The sequence below is a fragment of the Hyaena hyaena genome, unplaced genomic scaffold (assembly GCF_003009895.1).
Source record: "Hyaena hyaena isolate Hyena2069 unplaced genomic scaffold, ASM300989v1 scaffold_60, whole genome shotgun sequence".
NCBI classification, from domain to species: Eukaryota; Metazoa; Chordata; class Mammalia; order Carnivora; family Hyaenidae; genus Hyaena; species Hyaena hyaena.
In genome coordinates, this window is record NW_024080692.1 from 912,322 (window position 1) to 932,141 (window position 19,820).

A 19,820-nucleotide genomic window follows, 5' to 3' on the forward strand; every position below is an offset into this window, starting at 1 on the left:
ATGTTTTTTGTGTATTGTACTTCTAATTGTTGGGCTGAGGTGAGCCAATGAGCTGCTGTTCTGTAATGTAGCAGGGATTGGCCTTGAAGAAAAGGTGTAACAATCCTCTACGTTTTGTGAATTCTCTCCTGGTGGTGGTTGATATTTGATCCTTGAAGTTGCGGTACAAGTCCTGGAGGAAGACTTAAAATTCGTTAAGTCAGAAACCTAAAGCTTAAGCTCCTGACTAGGTTTCAAATCTACTTTCCAAACCTTTATTTTGCCAACTCTCAATAGTTCATTAATCCAAAGCCTTCTGTTTCCTCGTTGTCAGTATAATTTGCCTATTTTGTGTGACTGTTTATTCCAATGACGTTTGCTTTGTTTTTTGTGATAGTCTATATTTGTTACAGACTGTACTAAAGAAGGTTGGATAGATTATTTTTAAGTAGTAGTTTACTGGGGCGCCAGGGTGGCTCAGTCAGTTAAGCGTCCGACTTTGACTCCGGTTATGATCTCACAGTTGGTGGGTTTGAGTCCCAGATCGGGCTCTGTGCTGACTGCCAACTCAGAGCCTGGAACCTGTTTTGGATTCTGGATCTCCCTCTCTCCGACCCTCCCCTACTCACGCTGTCTGTCTGTCTCTCTCTCAGAAATAATTTTTTTAATGTTTGTTTTTAATTTATTTAAGTAGTAAATTACCTAGAATTACTTGTGCTTACCACATGCTCTCCTTAATGCCCATCATCCATTTTCCCATCCCCCCACTCCTCTCCCCTCCAGCAACTCTCCATTTGTTCTTAAGGAGACTCTCTTATGGAGGTTTCTGGGTGGGTGGCTCAGTCAGTTAAGCTGCCAGCAGGGGACTTGGGCTCAGGTCAAGATCTCCTAAGTTCAAGCCCCAAGTCAGGCTCTGTGGAGCCTGCTTCAGATTCGGTGTCTGTCTCTCTCTCTCTGCCCCTTCCCCACTCTGTCTCTCTCTCGAAAAATAAAATTTAAAAATTAAAGCATCTTTTATGGAAACTTGCAAATGGATTCTTTGAAACCTTTTTCTAAACAATCTTTTTATTGTACACAGGAAGAGGACGATACTTTCCAGTCCGTTAAGGAAGAAGATGAGAGCGGAATTGCCCTGGATGCTTTTTATGTAAAGATCAAACTAACTTCTGAGGGTGCGGGAGGGTGCGCATGCGCCTTCTTTTTAGTTCTGTGTTTGCGGGGCTGTCAGCACAATGGGTTTCTCCAGTCCTCCAGCCAGAGGCAGAGAAACCTTGCTCCTTCTCCTTCCCTAATCTTTCACAGTTTATCGCCATGCTTTCGATTATCCTACTAATATTAGTCTAGTCTATCTTGGGCCGGGTACTAGTCTAGGTAGACAGTACTGAACAAAACAAACAGTTTGTGCCTGCAGGGAGCGTACACCCTGGCAGAAAGCCACAGAAACAGGTTACCAACCAAAGGGGAGGAGTAGGAAGGAAAGGAAGAGAGTACCTGCATGGAGAATTGCGAGTGGAGAGAGGCACTTGTCTTACTTGAAATAAAGTCCCAGAAGACAAGACTAAAAAGGTGATCTGGAAGCTGAGATCAGAGGATGACAAGGAGTCAGCCACTTTCTACCTGATCTCTGCCTCCAGAGAGGGAGGGAGGCAAACCATGAGAGACTCTTGAATGCTGAGAACAAACTGAGGGCTGTGTGTGTGGGGGGGTGATGGGCATGGAGGAGGGCACTTGTGGGGATGAGCACTGGGTATTATATAAACCAACCTGTCAATAAACTATAAAAAAGATAACTTGGGGAAAAAACAAAAGTGGTGGGGGAAGCAGTCGAGGGTTCTTATGCAAAGGCCCTGAGGCAAAGCACAATTTTCTTTTTTGAGGACTTCTTAGTACAGGAGTCAGGCAGAAGTTGACAGTTTAAAAAAAAAAAAAAAGATCAAATCCTGCAGAACCCTGCAGATCAAGACAAAGGGTTTGGATTTATTTTGGGCACAGGGCAGCCAGGTGGAGTTTTAAGTAGATCTAAGCTTCTGAGTCAGGGAATCTGACTGTAAATCTCAGCTGAGTCATCTCATGCAAGTTCTTAATCTTTCCCAGCCTTGCTGCTACCCCCAGATAAGGAATCTGTCCTCTTCAAAGGGTGGTAAGGATTAAATGAGCACATCTGGAGAACACTCAACACAGCTGGCACAAAAAAGCTCCCTTAAAAATGTGCTAACTTAAAAACAAATTGTTTACATGTTTAATTTCGAATGCCACCTTTCTACTTAAGTCAGTAGTGAAAATAAGTGGAATTTGGGAGCGTATGCACTAAAGTGCTTCCTTATTGAAATAATGTATGTTGGTGATTTAGTGTGTAGGATTGGACTGAACTAAAAATGAAAAAATCCTATCTTTATAGTACAGATATTTAAGGAAATGTCTCTTCAAATATGTATTTAAATGTATATCTTCCTAATGTTCAGGCAGAAGAAGAATTGCATTTATTATGACAAGTTGCATCCTCAGTTAACTTCCATCTGTAGTTGTTGAATTCATTTTCTTGTATTCTGATCATCTATGATGCTGTTAATAGGTTTGAATTTCCTAGTGTTTTAGAATTTAACCTGACTGAGGATAAAGTTTCTTCTCCCACAGAAACCTGTACTTAAGTATAATTGTCCTTAAGTCAGTGGCTCTCAAAGTTAGCATGCATGATGGCCTCCACCTTAGACTTTCTGATTACTAGTAAGTGCCAAGGTGAAGTCCATGTTGCTGGTGGTCCAGGAACTACATTGCAAACTACTATCTTAAACCAACAAACTCCACCATTGGCTAAATGATTATTTACTGTTCAAGGTATAGCTATCTATATTTACTGTAATTTCCACACTGAATTACTATTGATAATGATAAAAATAGTGCTATGAAATGTTCTTTGGGGGGGAAATAATTTGCAAACCATCACCTTTCCAGCTTCAATCACTTATTATTGATGCCTTCCATGATAAAGGATTTCAGAGAATAAAAGAATATTTTCAAGAGAGAGCAAGCCATAGTCCTCAACAGTATAATCATCTTGTATTCTACCATCTTGATAGATCAATAAGTAAGGCAAGTAAGTTGTATTGTTTCGTGGGTAGAATAACAATGTGTAATTATTTGTAAGGCTTTGCCACCCCCCCATTGAGCTATAATTGACACATTACTGTAAGTCCAAGGTATATGGTATAATTATTTGACTTGCATGTATTATGAAATGATTACCACAGTAAGTTTAGATAGCATCTATCATTTCCTACAGATAGAAAATAAAAGAATTTCCTTGTCATAAGGGGCACCTGGCTGGCTCAGAAAAGGAAGGGGTTGTGAGTTCTAGCCCCACTTTGGGTGTAGAGAACTTAAATAAAATTCAAAAACCTTGTGATGAGAACTCTTAGGATCTACTCCCTTAACTTTCATTGTAAGGCTTTATCTTCATGTGGTCTAACACCCAGGAACTGGATAAAAATGAATTTCAGAATGTTTCACTGTTGTTGAAATGTATTCAGCGATTCTTCATCGATGGCATCAAGGAAGATGAGCCTTTGCTAATTCAGCAGGGACTGATCCCAAAGATAAGTGTCTCTTAATTTTGTATGGCTTTGGGTAATCTACACTGGCTTGAAATCTGTTACCTAGCTGGGTATTTTCTGTGCCTTTGAAAGCAGATTTGAAAAGAAATGGATAATGATGCATACTGCCTATTTCCATCAAAAACAAGGTTCTGTATAGGTTTCCTGATGTATGTGCTGCGCAGGGCACTTTGGGAATATGTGGGAAGGAGTCATCCCCTCTCCCTTTGACAAGTCAGTGCTGTAATAGCATGTGTAAATTGTCTTGGTGAATTTAACTTGGGAATATAGGATGAGTAGGGAGTAAGCTATTCTACACTCCCCACCCCTCACCAAAGGATCTATAACTATTTTAATAGACCTTAGTAACAACATTGGACCTGGATAAAGGATCAAATACTTCCCCTTGCCACAGCCCACTTTTCCAACTTCAAAAATCCATTGAATCTGAAAACACAAAGACAAAACACACTTTTTGTTCGTTCTAAGTCATGCAGTTGTAAAATTGTATCCTGGATTTTAGCAGTTAACCAGCGGGTACTATGAGTGCCTTATGTTGCTGGAAGCAACACAGACTAGGAAATCTCTTGGCGCCCCTCTCTTTTATAAGATGAGATTCTGCAGCCCTTTGATGCCCGATTTATTGGTGAGGAGATAGGGAAGGTAGAGAGGCAAGAAGGTGATCTGGCTGGCTCTAAAAACTTTATTTTTTTTCCCCTTCAACCCCCTGGACTCTAGTACCTGAAGTTTATTAAAACCAGACTGACTCAGGGAGATCACTCTGTGCTTCTCTATTGTATTTTATTTTAATTTTTACTGTAAATTCCTCTGTGTGGGGAGGAATAAAGATCTCTTTGGGGGAGACTGAGCAAAGACTAGGCTTTCCCTAACTCTTCTCAGGGACTTGAAAAGAGTTTGCAGGGCGGGGGTAGATCTAAGGATTATGATCTGGCAAATTGTATACATTTCATTTTGCATGTAGTGCCACCTAACTCCCTCCTACACTTGCTAGTGCAGATGCCAGGAAATTGGAAGGAGGAGGTAAAACTTGAAAGGAAATGGACCAGGAAGTCCCAGGGGGGTAACTTTGAACTATGGGCTGATGTCCTAAGGGGGATAAATTAGGATCTACCCCAACCTGAATTTCCTATTTAGGTTTTAAAATACCCTTCCAAGATTTAAAGAGTCTGATCCAATAAGTCTCCACTGGAGTTTTGGAATCAGATAGAAACTTCCATATTCTATTGGAATTCCAGTTGGTGATGGACACTTCAGAACCATAATGTAGACACCTTCTACAGCGTGTTCTGTCTCATGTAGGCTGTGGTCAAGGAAAATCGATATTATCAAAGGGGTTAGAAAACTGGATTCTGTACTTCTAAAGCCAATTACGTTTGCAGGGCAGCACAAAATATACTAGAAGTTATTTCTCTAGAAAAAGAATTTCCTATGGAAAGGAATGTGCTTTGTCCTGTACCCTAAGATCCTGGAGGATTAAGTAACTTGTTTTATACCATCTTTATAATGAATAGTAGCTATTACATCTGTAAATCACTCTTTTGTCTCATTTCTGGTAATCCCACCGCTGTGGGGGCTGTGAATCTGTTAGACCATGTAGTATCGTGGCACATAATAGGTCCAGGGAGGGACCTTCTAGTCACAAGTCTTGATCAAATACCAGGGTGTTGCCCCCCCCCCCCCATCTCTGTAGCTATCCTCCATATATTTTGTGGGCTGGGAGGGGACAGGATTCGGGTTGGTAAATGGAATGGTGACAAAAATGTACTTAAGAGCATAAAATTCTGCTTCTGAATATTGGAAGGGGGGAAATAGGCATTATGGCGAATTTCATTGTATAAAGGGACGTTTCTTAGGCTGTCGGAGAAGAGTTTGCCCCAGAAGGTGGATCACTGAGTCTAATGCAGATCTTTGCCTGATGGGAGATGAAGGGAGCATTGCTGGGAACGTAGCGGTGGCTCTCCAACCTTGCTGTAGGTTAGAATCCTCTGGAAAGCCTTAACAAGCACTGTTTGTGTCCCACCTGCCAGCGATTCTGACTTCCTGGGTCTGTGAGGGGTCCCAGGTGTCAGGGTGTTTCAAAGCTCCCCAGGTTTTCCTAATGTGCAGCCAAGGTTGAGACCTGATTGGTTTGTACGTGGTCCCCAGCTGGGGGTGCTTTGGGTTCTTGGCTGCAAAGTGGACCAAGTTTCTGAGGCCTTCCTCCTGTACGCGTTTTTCATCAGACTCTTCTTCCACGTTCAATTGAAGATGTCAAATTATGCCTGCAGGACATTTTTTTTTTCTCTTTTTCTAAGTGGGGAGGAAAAAAGTCCACAGATAGCCTTCACTTTTTTGAATAAATGTTATAGGAGTTTATTTTAAACCCTACCAATCCTGGCAACTTGGATCTATGTTTCTATAGAAAAAAACAAACCCCTAATTGGCTGGAAGCTTTGACAAAAGAAAGGCTTGAGGCATATTTACTGTATTAACCTACTTCCAGAGCAGTTTCCAAATTCTGCATCTCCTTTGATATTCTGTTTTTTTTGTTTTGTTTTGTTTTGTTTTGTTTTTATAGCTGATACAAGAGTTGCTCCTGTGTTGGGGAGGCTCATTTATCTCCTTTAAAAAATTTTTTTTATTTGAAAAATATTATAAGGCTCAATTTATCTCTCCATCTTTAATCGCTAGCCCCTGTATAGGACTTTCTGGTATCAATCTTGGCCAAATCTCCAAATTTTGCTGGTATCCAAGAGCTTCTTAGTATAACTCTGTAACAGAAGATCTTCATTCTGGAGCATTCTAGATGCAGAACCTCGAGCCAGGTCGAATTGAAATGTTCTAGAAAAGTCTTAAACTATTTTGCTCTAGTTTTGCTAGAATTACAAAACTACTGAATAGCCACTGAAGTTTGACTTCTAGAAGGTTGCAACCGTGTTTCTTCTCTTGTGTACATGGTTTCCTGGTTTGAAAGAACAACAGAATTTCTGACCATGGCAAATCCAGTGTCTGACCCATCCCTGATTAACGTTACAGAAGACTTCTTTGACACAGCCTTGGTAAGGATGGGGGTGGATGTATTACTGAACAGACATCATTGGTAATTTGTAGGAATCAAGTTATTTATAAACTCTGTGTAGGTTTTACTAAGACTCCTATTTTATTAAAATGAAATCAAAACTGTAACCAATGCTATAGAAAAAATTGATTTTCATACATGCATTATTCACCTGTTTAAGGGTGATAATGCTGATTTCAATAGTGCTTGAAGGTCAAATAGGATTTCTCTAAACTTATTTTAAGTTTATTTTGAGAGAGAGCGTGCGCGTGTGCCCGCACACAAGCAGGGGAAGGGCAGAGAGGGAGGGAGAGACTGAGAATCTCAAGCAGGCTCTGTACAGAGCCCCATGTTGGGCTCCATCTCCAGAACTGTGAGATCGTTACCTGAGCTGAAATCAAGAGTTGGATACTTAATCGACTGAACCACCTCCTAAACTTCTTTCTACTGTATTTAAAGTCAACTTTTCCTGTTAGAGAAATATCAGCATTAATGAAGTAATGTTATAGTTGAGAATGCTTTTTTAAAGATAATATAAACTTTTTCTTTTTACTAGGTTATTTCAAGGAGGAGTAGTAAAGGTAAGTATGTTATTTACCACTAACTGACAATTTTCATTAGTAGAATATTCTGGTATTCAGTAAGTAAATATTTGCCTAAATGACCTACAAGTACAACAGGTTTAAGTACTTGGATTATTGACTGCCTAATGGTAGCTGTACAGCAATGCAGAGATTTTGTTGTAAAGTAGGTCTGTTTGCCTTTTGTTTTAAATATTTATTTTAACATCTATTTTTAATATAAATATAGCTGACATAATTTCAGGTGAACAGCATAGTGACTTGACAATCGCGTACATTACATCACTCTGTGTGACGTGTGTCGCTGCTCTGGTGTCATACAACATTATGATATTATTGAGGATGTACTCTAGACTGAGAAGGTATTCTAAGACCAAAACAAAAATGAAAACAAACTCCAAAAACCCAAAGCAAACCACTCCACACTGTTCAGAGTTTTATTCAGGGTAACTTACTGGGGGGACTGGGCAGACAAAGGATCCCCGAGGTATGTGGCTATTGTCTGCCAAGTCCAGATCTTCACCCCCAAATCTTATAGGGTGAGGGGCATGGTGGTGTGGTCACAGGGTGCTTATCTGAAGTGGTGCCCTCTGTGCGTGAGAGGATACACACTAGTAATCTGAAGTGGGGGCCTTCTGTGTGCTCTTCAGGGAAGGTCAGAGCAAGACTTCCTAGGTTCTGGGCATACATTAACCTCCTCAGGGCATGCAGCATGTAGTCCCGAGGGAGGTCAAGTGCAGATGTGGACAAGACCAAGGCCAGAGACGGAGTTAGTGTTGTCAGCACTCTTACAGCTGTGCTTGTGACTCTGACTTGACCTGGGAGTTTGTAACTCTCCATCCCCATTATAGATTTTGTCTGCCTTCCCTACTCCCCACCCCTCTGGCAACCACCAGTTTATTCTTTGTACTTATGAGTCTGTCTGTTGTTGCTGTTGTTTTTTTGATTGTTTGTTTTTTTGATTCCTGCTGTTTGTTTTTGTTTTTAGATTCCATATAGAAGTGAAATCCTACAGTACGTTCTGATTTATTTCACTTAGCATAATCTGCTCTAGATCCATCCATGTTGTTGTAAATGGCAAGTTTTCCTTTTTATGAGTACCATTCCATAGCATTATACCATATCCTCTTTATCCATTCATCTACTGAAGGACACTTGAGTTGCTTCCAGATCTCGGCTTTTATAAATAATCCTGCTATAAACATATGGGTGCATATATCTTTTTACATTAGTGTTCTCATTTTTTTTTTTTTTTTGAGTAAAGACTTAGTAGTGAGGTTACAGAAACATACGGTATTTCCATTTTTAGGTTTTTTTTGTTTTGTGTGGTGGTTTGTGTGGTGGTTTGTGTGGTGGTTTGTGTGGTGGTTTGTGTGGTGGTTTGTGTGGTGGTTTGTGTGGTGGTTTGTGTGGTGGTTTGTGTGGTGGTTTGTGTGGTGGTTTGTGTGGTGGTTTGTGTGGTGGTTTGTGTGGTGGTTTGTGTGGTTTTTTTTTTTTTTTGGTGGAACCTTCATATGGTTTTCCACAGTGGCCGCACCAATTTACATTTTCACCAATAGTGCACAAGGGTTCTTTCTCTCCACATCCCCAGGAGCATCCACGTTGTATTTTCTCACCTCCTTGGTTGTAGGTTGACTAGATACGCCTGGGTTTATCCCCGGGCTTTCTGTTCTGTTCCATTGCTCTGTGTATCTATTCTTTGTGCTAGTACCACACGGCTTTGATGACTGTAGCTTTGTGATCTAGTTTGAAATCTGGAAGCGTGATGCCTCCATCTTCTTCTTTCTCAAGATCGTCTTGTCTATTTGGGGTCTTTTTTGGTCCCATACAAATTTTAAGACTAATTTTTTCTAGTTCTGTGAAAAATACTATTGGTATTTTGATAGGAATTGCATTGAAGTTTTAAATCACTTTGCATAGTATGGACATCTTAACGATATTTTTCCCAATTATATCTTTCCACTTATTTGTGTCTTCAGTTTTTTTCACTTATGTCTCTTCTTTCAGAGTACAGGTCTATCACCTCCTTGGTTAAATTTATTCCTAGGTATTTTAAAAATGAAATTATAAATAGGATTGTTTTCTTAATCTGTCTTTTCTGCTAGTTCATTATTAGTGTATAGGAACAGATTTCTATATATTGACTTCTTTTAGCCTGAAAATTTACAAATTTTTCTCTAATAGGCTTTCTGATTTTTCAGCTTCTTTCTGCCTTTTATTAAAGTAATTCCAGTATAGTTAACATACAGTGAGTGTGAAATCTATTTCAATAGATTAGTAGAATATAGTGATTAATAATTTTATACATAATGTTCATCATAAGTGTACTCTTAATCTCATTCACTTATTTCACCCATCCCCCCACCCACCTCCACTCTGCTAACAATCTCTTCTCTATAGTTACCAGTTCATTATTTGGTTTGTCTTCCTGACCACCCCCCTCACCCCCTTATTAAGTTCCACATATGAGTGAGGTCATCTGGTATTTCTTTCTCTGACTTATTCTGCTTAGTATTACACTCTATAGATCCATCGATGTTGTTGCAAATGGGAAGATTTCTTTCTTATGGCTGACTAATATTCCCTTGTATATATATCCATTCATCTATTGATGGACACTTGGGCTATTTCTATTAAGTGGTTTTGTAAATAATGCTACTGTAAACATCGGGGTGTATATATCCTTTCAAATTAGTGTGTGTGTGTGTGTGTTCTTTGGGTAAATACCTAGTAGTGTGACTACTGGATTATTGGGTAGTTCTATTTTTAATTTTTTGAGGAATCTCCATACTCTGTTCCACAGTGGCTATACCAGTCCATATTTCCACCAATAGGGCAAGAAGGCTCTTTTTCTCCATATCCTTACGAACCTTGTTTCTTGTGTTTTCGAGTTTAGCCATTCTGACAGGTGTGAGGTGATAGCATATTACGGTGTTGATTTGCATTTCCCTATTGTGTGATGTTGAGCATCTTTTCATGTGTCGATTGGCCATCTGTATGTTGTCTTAGGAATGTGTTCATGTCTTCCTACTTCCTTACTGAATTATTTCTTTGGTGTTTAAGTTCTCTATATATTTTAGACACTAAGCCTTTCTTGGGGATAGGTCATTTGCAAGTATCTTCTCCCAGTCAGTAGGCTGCCCTTTAGTTTCATTGGTTGTTTCCTTCACTGTACAGAACCTTCTTATTTTGATGAAGTCCCAGCAGTTTATTTTTGCTTTTGTTTCCCTTGCCTTGGAAGATCTATCTAGAAAAATGTTATGGCTGACATCAGAGACCTTACTACCTGTGCTCCCTTGTAGGGTTTTTGTGGTTTCAATTCTCACATTGAGGTCTTGAGTCAATTGAGTTTATTTTTCTATATGGTGAAAGTGGTCCAGTTTCATTTTATTTACATATGGCTGTCCAGTTTTCCCAATACCATGTTACTAGACGATCTTTTTCCCATTGCAAAGATTAATTAACTTATAATCATGGATTTGTTTCTGTGTTTTCTATTCTGTTGATCTATAGGTCTATTTTTGTGCTGGTACCAAGCTGCTTTGTTTACTACAGTATATATTATATACAGTGTGTGTATATACAGTATGTATATTTGTCATAATTTGAAAACTGGGATTTTGATACATCCAGATTTTTCTTTTTCAAGATTGCGTTAGCTATTTGGGGTCTTCTGTGATTACCTATACATCTTGTGTAGGATTGTTCTAGCTCTGTGAAAAATGCTGTAGATATTTTGATAGGGATTGCATTAAATGATTGCTTTGGATACTATGGATATCTTAATCTCCCAATCCATGCACATGGAATATCTTTCATCTTCCATTTTTTTCCATCTTCCATTTTTTTCCATCAGTGTTGATACTTTTCAGAGCACAGGTTTTTAAACTCTTTGGTTAAGTTCATTCATATTTTGTTTGGTACAATTGTCAATGGGATTTTCTTTTTTGTCACTTCATTATTAGTATATAGAAATTCTATGTATTTCTCTATACTGACTTTTGTGTCCTGTGACTTTACTGAATTCATTTATCCATTCTAGTTTTTGGAGTTTTTAAGGGTTTTCTCTATATAGTATCATGTCATTTGCAAATAGTGAGTTTTAGTTCTTTCTTACCAATTTGGATGCCTTTTATTTAATTATTTTTTCTGTTTTATTTCTGAGAGTGAGACAGTGTGAGCAGGGGAGGGTCAGAAAGGGAGACACAGAATCTACAACAGCTCTAGGCTCTGAGCGGTCAGCACAGAACCTGATGCGGGGCTCGAACCCATGAACCATGAGGTCATGACCTGAGCCGAAGTCGGATGCTTAACCGACTGAGCCACCCAGGCGCCCCATGTTTGCCTTTTATTTCTTTATGCTGTCTGATTGCTGTGCCTAGGACTTCCAATACTATGCTGAATGTAAGTGGTGATAGTGGACATCCTTGTCTTGTTTCTGACTTTTAGGGGGAAAAACTGTTTTCCCCATTGACCAGGATGTTAGCAGTGGGTTTTTCATAGATGGCTTTTATAATGTTGAGGTATGTTCCTTCTAACCCTTCTTTGCTTGAGGGTTTTTACCATGAATGGATGTTGTGCTTTGTTGAATGTTTTTTCTACATCTATTATGGTCATATGGTTTTTGTTCTTTCTCTTAATTGATGTATCATGCTGATTTGTGAATATTGAACCACTCTTGTATCTCAGGAATAAATCTAACTTGATCAGGGTGAATAACTTTTTTAACATATCCTTGGATTCTGTTGGCTAACATTTTGAAGGTGTGTGTGTGTGTGTGTGTGTGTGTGTGTGTGTGTGTGTCGGTCGATGTTCATCAGTACTACTGGCCTGTAGTTCACCCTTTTGTTGTTAATCATTCTCTGGTTTTGGTATCAGGGTAATGTTGACCTCATAAAATGAATTACGGAAGTTTTCCTTCCTCTTCTAATTATTGGAATAGTTTGAGGAAAAATAGATATTAACTATTCCTTAAATGTTCAGTAGATTCCCCTGTGAAGCCATCTGGGCTTGGAATTTTGTTGTGAATTATTTGATCATTGATTCAGTTTCCATGCTGGTAATAGTCTGTTAAATTTTCTATTTCTGATTTAGTTTTGGAAGGTTAGGTTTCTAGGAGTCCATCTATTTCTTCTAGGTGGTAGTTCAACTTGGCCTATTTTTCATAATTTCTTACAATCATTTGTATTTCTGTGGCATTCTTTCATTTGTGATTTTATTTGGGTCCTTCTTAGGTTGGTGAGTCTAGCTAGAGATTTATCAATTTTGTTCTTTTCAAAGAACCAGATTCTGGTTTCAATTTGTTTTAGTTCTTTTTTTTTTTTTTCTTAAATTTGTGCTCTGATCTTTACTATTTCCTTCCTTCTGGTGTGTGTGTGTGTGTGTGTGTGTGTGTGTGTGTGTTTATTCCCCTCAAGCTCCTTTTAGATAAAAAGTTCTGTTACTTGTTTGAGACTTTTCTTCTTGAAGTAGGCTTGTATTGCTATAAACTTCCCTCTTAAAAGAGCTTTTGCTGCATTCCAAAGGTTTTGGACCACTGTTTACACTTTTGTCTTTATGTACTTTTTCATTTCTACTAGTTGACCCATTCATTGTTGAGTAGCAGGTTATTTAACCTCCATGTATTTTCTTTCCAGGTTTTTCTTGTGGCTGATTTCTAGTTTCATGTAGGGTTGTGGTCAGAAAAGATGCATGGTATGATTTCAATCTCTTTGAATTTACTGTTTTGTGGCTTAATATGTGTCTATTGTAGAGTATGTTCCTGTGTACTTGAACAGAATGTGTATTCTAGGACAGAATGTTCTGAATGTGTATATATGTTAAGTCCATGTAGTCAGTGCATCATTCAAAGCCACTCTTGTTGACTTTCTGTTTTGATATGTCCACTGACATAAGTGGGGCGTTAAGTCCCCTACTGTTATTGCATTTCTATTCTTTTATGTTTTTTTATTGACTGTTCTATGTATTTGGGTGCTACTATATTGTGTGTATACATATTTACAATTGTTATAAAGGGGACACTCCAACAAGGAGCTATGATTATGTGGTGTCCTCCTTTGTCTCTTGTTATGGTCTTTGTTTTAAAGTCTCTTTTCTGATAGAAGTATTGGTACCCTGGCTTTCTTTTGATATCCGTCTGCATGATAAATGTTTCTCCATCCCTTCACTTTCAATCTGCAGGTGTTCTTAGGTCTGAAAGGGGTCTCTTGTAGACCACATATAGATGGGTCTTGTTTCCCCACCCCCATTCTTTCACCCTAGGTTTTTTTTTTTTGGAGATTGAGACCGAGACCAAGCACGGATGGGGGAGGGGCAGAAAGAGAGGGAGAGAATCTGAAACCGGCTTCAGGCTCTGAGCTGTCAGCACAGAACCCGATGCGGGGCTCAAACCCACAAACCATGGGATCATGACCTGAGCCAAAGTCAGATGCTCAACTGACTGAGCCACCCAGGCGCCCCCGTCCTATGTCTTTTTTATTGGAGTGTATGGTCCATTTACATTTAAAGTAATTATTGATAGGTATGCATTTATTGCCATTTTGTTACTTGCTTTATGGTGGTTTTTATAGTTGTGTTCCTTTCTTCTGTTCTCACAATTAGTTGGCTTTCTTTAGTGATACACTTAGGCCAAAATGAAGAGAAAGGAATCCATCTATTAATAGCCTTTGACTTGTGGTTTCCATTAGGTTTGTATATAACCTCTTCTGAACATCATGGTCTATTTTGAGTTGATGGTTGCTCAATTTTGAACCCATTCTTCATTCCTCTCCCTGCAACTCCTGTTTTAGATAGGAGTCCTACTTTACATCCTTTTATTTTGTAAGTCTCTTGACTGATTCTTTCAGATATACTTATTTTTAGTGTGTTTGTTTCCTCCTTTTATTACTCGTAGTCTTTGCTTTCTACTCCGAGTCCCCTTTATCATTTCTTATAGGGAAGATTTAGTGGTTATTAACTCCTTTGCCTTTTGTTTGTCTGGGGAAACACTCTCTCTATTCTGAATGATAGCCTTGCTGGGTAGAGTATTGTTGGCTGCAAATTTTATCCTTCAGCAATTTGAAAATAGGCTACCGCTTTCTCCTGGCCTGCAAAATTTTTGCTGAAAGATCAGCTTATAGCCTTATGGGTTTTTTAAATATATAACGGTTTTCACTTGTTGCTTTTAAAATTCTCTTTTATCATTAGATTTTTGCCATTTTGATTATTGTAGGTCTTTTTTTTTTTTTTAAATAATTTTTTTAATGTTTTATTTATTTATAAAAGACAGAGAGAGAGACAGCGCGAGCAGGGGAGGGTCAGAGAGAGAGGGAGTCACAGACTGAAACAGGCTCCAGGCTCTGAGCTGGCAGTCAGCGCAGAGCCCGACGCGGGGCTCGAACCCACGAACTGTGAGATCATGACCTAAGCGAAAGTCGGACGCTTAACCGACTAAGCCACCCAGGCGCCCCGATTATTGTAGGTCTTGACCTAAATCTCTTTAGGTTGACTTTCTTGAGAGCTCTCTGTGCTTCCTGGATCTGGCTTTCCTGCCCCAGATTAGGGAAATTTTCAGCTATTGTTTCTTTAAATAGGTTTTCTGCCCCTTTTTCCTCTCTCCTTCTGGGATTCCTATAATATGAATGTTAATGTCTGATGGAGTTACTGAGTTCCCTAAGTCTGTCCTCATTTTGCGTAACTGTCTCTTACCTGCTGTGCTTGACTATGTTCCATTGCTCTGTCTTCCAGCTCACTAATTCACTCCTCTCCTTTCTCTAGCCTGCTGTTTATTCCATCTAGTGTATTTTCAATTTCATTTATTGTATTCATCTCTGATTGGTTCTCTTATCTCTTTGTTAAGGGCCTCCCTGATGTCCTCCATTCTTAAGTGCATGAAGTATCTTTATGATGGTTACTTTAAATTCTGTCAGGTATATTTCTTACATTCATTTTGCTTCTGTCTCTTGCTGTGGTTTTTCCTGTTCTTTCATTTGGAACATTTGTCTCTTCATTTTGTCTAATTCTGTGTCTGTTTCTCTGTGTTAGGAAAGTCCGCTGTCTTTTGATCTTGCAAGTAATGGCCTTATGAAGAAAAGGCCCTATGTTGCCCTGCAGCGCAGTGTCCCCTGTTTACTAGAACCTGACACTTCGGGGATTCACTGTAGGTGTTGTGTGTGGCCTGCTGTTGTGTCCTGGCCACTTTTTCCTTCAGTACAGTCATCTGCACAGGTTCTCTTTGCCTCTTGTGGGTGGTGTTTGGAACCCCACCAAGATGGGTTCTGCAGTTTTATCCAGGCGTGTGCCAGTCTGCTTGTGAAATGAGCCTAGCAGCTGCTGCTAGGACCTGGGTGGCCTGGGAAGACCCACAAAGTGTGCCAAATGGGAAGGATGTGCAATTTTAACAAGATGCACCTCCAGCTTCTGTAGGCCTTCCCCCCCCCCCCAACCACCACCACCACTACCACTTCTAACAGGACCAAGGCCCCACAGAACATGTAGGTTGGGAGTCATGATGTTGGCAGGGTGTGTGCCCGTCTTCTGAGGGAGGGGACCCACAGCATGGGGACTGAGGCAAGCCTGTTGGGGGTGGGGGGACTTGAGGTGGTGTAAGCAAGTTGGGGAGTAAATGCTGGTGCTATGCTGGTTCCTGCAGAGGTAGGTGTGTGTGTGTGTGTGTGTGTGTGTGTGTGTGTGTAAGATCGTGCCTTCCAGCTCCTCTGTGTCTGGAGAAGACCCTCATAGATCCCTGCCATTCCAGGACCTGCTTCAAAATAAACTGCACTCTTCATATTTCCCGGGAGTTTTTCAAACTGCTACTTCTATGCTGTAACTGAATGGATTGTTTCTTGGACTGTCTCTTTGAGGGTAGAGACTCAGCTTCCTAAGGTCTTCACTCTTCCAGAACCGAGCCCACTGGGTTTTATGACTCCAGGCTTTAAGTCCCGCTGGTTGTAAGAGTCACAAAAGCCTTTTTGCTTTCAAAGCCAGTTGTTATGGAGACGACTTCTCCTTTTTGGGATCCTTAGTGGGACAGTATGTTTCTTCTCCACTTCCCACCTCCCATCCCAATGTGGATGGCTGTGACCTGTTTTGTTTCCCAGTGCCACTTTGGCCTTCTTCCCCTCTTCAGTAAGGCCTCTTCTATAGCTTTATTTATGGTATTTGTTGTGCCAGTCTTTGGGTGGTTTTCTGGATTATTTCTGCTGTTGGGTATTATCAAGTTGTATACGTGGGATAGTGTCATCTTGGGGTTCTCTTACTCTGCCATCTTCTCCGTGATGGAAATAGTCTGTTTACATTCAAAGCGATTATTAGGCTTTGGATTGGCATTTTGTTCATTGTGTTCTGTTTTTTCTTTTTTTCTTTTCCTTTTCTTTTCTTTTCTTTTCTTTTTTTTTTTTTTTGTAGCTGTTTCTTGTGTCTTCCCTTGTGGTTTGAAGGCTTTCTTTAGAGTTACACATACACAAACACCTGGATTCCTTTCTTTTATCTATTAGAGGTTTTCGACTTGTGTTTACCAGTAGGTTTATAATGTCCTTTTGTGTGTATAGTCCTTATTAAGTTGATGGTAACTTAAGCTTGAATGCATTCTAAAAGCATTAAATTTTTACTCTTCCATCCATGTTTTATGTATGTCATTTTTATTTTGCATATCCTTGACTGTCTTTTTGTAGATATGACAAACTTTATTACTTGAGTGTGAGAACTTCCATACTGGCTTTATAAGTGACGAATATACTACCTTGATTATAGGTTTGTTTTTACCTGTGACTTTTTTCCTGTTATAATGGTCTTTTTAGTTACAGCCTTTCCTTCCCACTCAAATAATTCCCTGTAATTCTTGTAAGCCTGATTTAGGGGTGATGAACCCATTTAGCTTTTGTTTGTCTGGGAAACTCTATCTCATTCTGAATGATAACGCTGCTAAGTAGAGTAATCTTGGTTACAAATTTTTTTCATGTCCTCACTTTGAATATCTTTCCATTCCCTTCTGGCCCACAGAATTTATTATCTGCTAAAAAAAAAAAAGCTGGTAGCCTTATGTGGTTTCCCTTTTATGTAATTATTTTCCTTTACTGCTTTCAGAATTCTTAGTTTTGCCATTTTTAATTCATCTTGTTGTGGACTTCCTTGAGTTCATCTTATTAAGAGTTCTCTGTGCTTCCTGGATCTGGATGTCTCTTTTCTCCGGTTTAGGGAACTTTTCATTTATTTCTTCAATTAAGTTTTCTGCCCCTTTCTTATATCATTCTGGGATCCCAATAATGTGACTGCAACTACACTTGATGAGTTCCCTTAACCTATTGTCTTTTTTTTTTTTTTTTTTTTTTTTTTTTTTTTTTTTTTTTTTTTTTTTTTTTTTTTTTTTTTTTTTTTTTTTTTTTTTTTTTTTTTTTTTTTTTTTTTTTTTTTTTTTTTGGCGTGTTTTCCCCCCTTCCAGTTACTGGATTCTTCATCTCTGACTCTTCTATATTTTCTGTCTTTGTTGACCTCCTCCTTGAGGACCTCCTCCCTCATTGGACTTGAGAGGAGAGTAGATTCTCTTTATGACCATTACTTAAAATTCTTTATTATCGGTTTCTTTTAGCTCTTGTGCTATGATTTTTGTCTGTTTTTTCATTTAGGACACAGTCTTCTATCTCCTCCTTTTGTCTGTTTATGTGTTAGGGAGGATTGCTACATCTCCTAGTCATGAAAGTAGTTTCTTTTGTGTAGAAGTTCATTAGTTCCCTATAGTACTGTATCCCTTGGTCATCAGAATCAGACAACCTGGCACAATCTAGGATTAGACACCCATATGGGTGGTGGGCTATGTACACCTTACTCTTGTATCTAGCTGTGTTTGCTTTTAGCCCAGTCAGCTGCAACAACCCACTTTGCCTACTGTGGGCACACTGGGCAGAGTTTAGTCCATGCAGTGATCAGGGGCCTGTGAAGGCCTCTGGTCTCATAGATGGGCAGGATCAACAGTCAGGCTAGCTGTCTGCAATGAGCCTCTCTGTGTGGGTAGATCAGATGACTGGGCTTTCTCCCCATGTGGCTCACAGAGGCTTTGGTTGGTGTGGGGCTGGCAGTCAGACTAGGTATCTGCAATCAGCCTCCTTGCTGAAGGCCAACTTCATGGGGAATGAACTTATTGCCTCATCTCCCCAGGGCAGTGGACACTTAGGAGTGGTGCTGGTCCCCACTGGGGCTGCTTCATGGTGTGTTGGGGCAGGAGCACTTGGTAGGGATGGGCTGTTGAGGCAGGCGGGTTGGATGGAGCAGGTCTGTAAGGGAGCATTGGGAGTGGGGTGTGTGGTGTAAGACTGAAAGAGGGTCGCTGCTGGCTCCCATGTGTCCAGCCATGTAAGCTGGGAGTGGGGAGAGAAATGGTGCCCACCAGCATTTTTGTCCTTGGAAAAGTTTCCTGAAGATACCTGCCCCTCTGCCACCTGTTCTGAGATGAGTAAATAAGTCTCTTCAACATCTATCCCCCAGGTGCTTTCCACACTACTGCTTTCATGCTGTGTTACTTATTGTGCTGGCTCTTTGAGGGTGGGGTGACTATTTTCTGTGCTTTGAAGTCTTCTGTGATAAGTAAGATGGTTCTAAATTTTTGTCTCCTGAAGTAAGCACTTTTTAAAAAGTCCCTCTTTGGGGCACCTGGGTGGCTCAGTCGGTTGATCTCGTGGTTCGTGGGTTCAAGCGCCACCTCGGCCTCTGTGCTGACTGCTAGCTCAGAGCCTGGAGCCTGTTTCCGAGTCTGTGTCTCCCCGCCCACCCTCCCCTGCTCATGCGCGCTCTCTCTCTCTCTCTCAGAAATTTGCTGAGAACAAACTGAGGGCTGAAGGGGGGTGGGGGAGAGGGGAAGGGGGAGGGGAGGGGGAGGGGGAGGGCAGTTGTTGGGATGAGCACTGGGTGTTCTATGTAAACCAACTTGACAATAAACTATTAAAAAATTTAAAATTTCTTAAACGTTTAAAAAAAAATTTAAATAAAAGTCCCTCTTCTACCCAATGGTAGTGCCTCTCTTTTTTTATAGGGCTGTATTTGTCAGTTTTTCTTTACTATTTAAATGAAAAGATTGGCATCTGATGTTTGATAATCTGGTACATAAAGGTCTTTAGGATCCCTTCTGTCCATCTGGGCTGTATTGAAATCTCAAGTTTTAAGCTGGCAAGCAAGTTGTTGGCTTAGCCATTAGCCAAATTTTTGGTTCCCAGAAATCATTCAGCAGTACCAATCTGGCTTTTTTTTATTTTTGAGAGAGAATGTGCATGAGCAAGTTGGGGAGGGGTAGAGAGAGAGGGAGATACAGAATCTACAACAGCTCTAGGCTCTGAGCTGTCAGCACAGAGCCCAACATGGGGCTCAAACCCACAAACCATGAGATCATGACCTGAGATGAGCTAAAGTCAGATAACTGACTAACTGAGGTGCCCCTGGGTTTCCTTTTTTTTTTTTTTTTTTTTTTTTTTTTTTTTTTTTTTTTTAAATGGAAGAGGAATCTCTTTTCTATTTTCTGGTTTGGTTTCCTACAGTTTCATGAAGTATATGGGGGGAGTGAGTATATTACCTGTGATAATCCATACATCAAAATTGCACATTTGAACCTATCTAATGCTATGACCTTACCATAAATTTTTGGACTTA

At 39.9% G+C, this 19,820-nt stretch overlaps 1 protein-coding gene across 1 annotated transcript in view; it reads left to right on the forward strand.

Moving 5' to 3' along the window:
- SYCP2L (synaptonemal complex protein 2 like) overlaps window positions 1-19,820 on the forward strand; it is a 102,104-nt gene continuing 82,284 nt past the window's right edge. Inside the window, exons 1-6 of the mRNA XM_039231865.1 lie at window positions 1-39; window positions 1,058-1,126; window positions 2,932-3,069; window positions 3,453-3,572; window positions 6,524-6,628; window positions 7,184-7,208. Coding sequence (XP_039087796.1) covers window positions 1-39; window positions 1,058-1,126; window positions 2,932-3,069; window positions 3,453-3,572; window positions 6,524-6,628; window positions 7,184-7,208 — 496 coding nt within the window. The remainder of the gene's footprint in view (window positions 40-1,057; window positions 1,127-2,931; window positions 3,070-3,452; window positions 3,573-6,523; window positions 6,629-7,183; window positions 7,209-19,820) is intronic.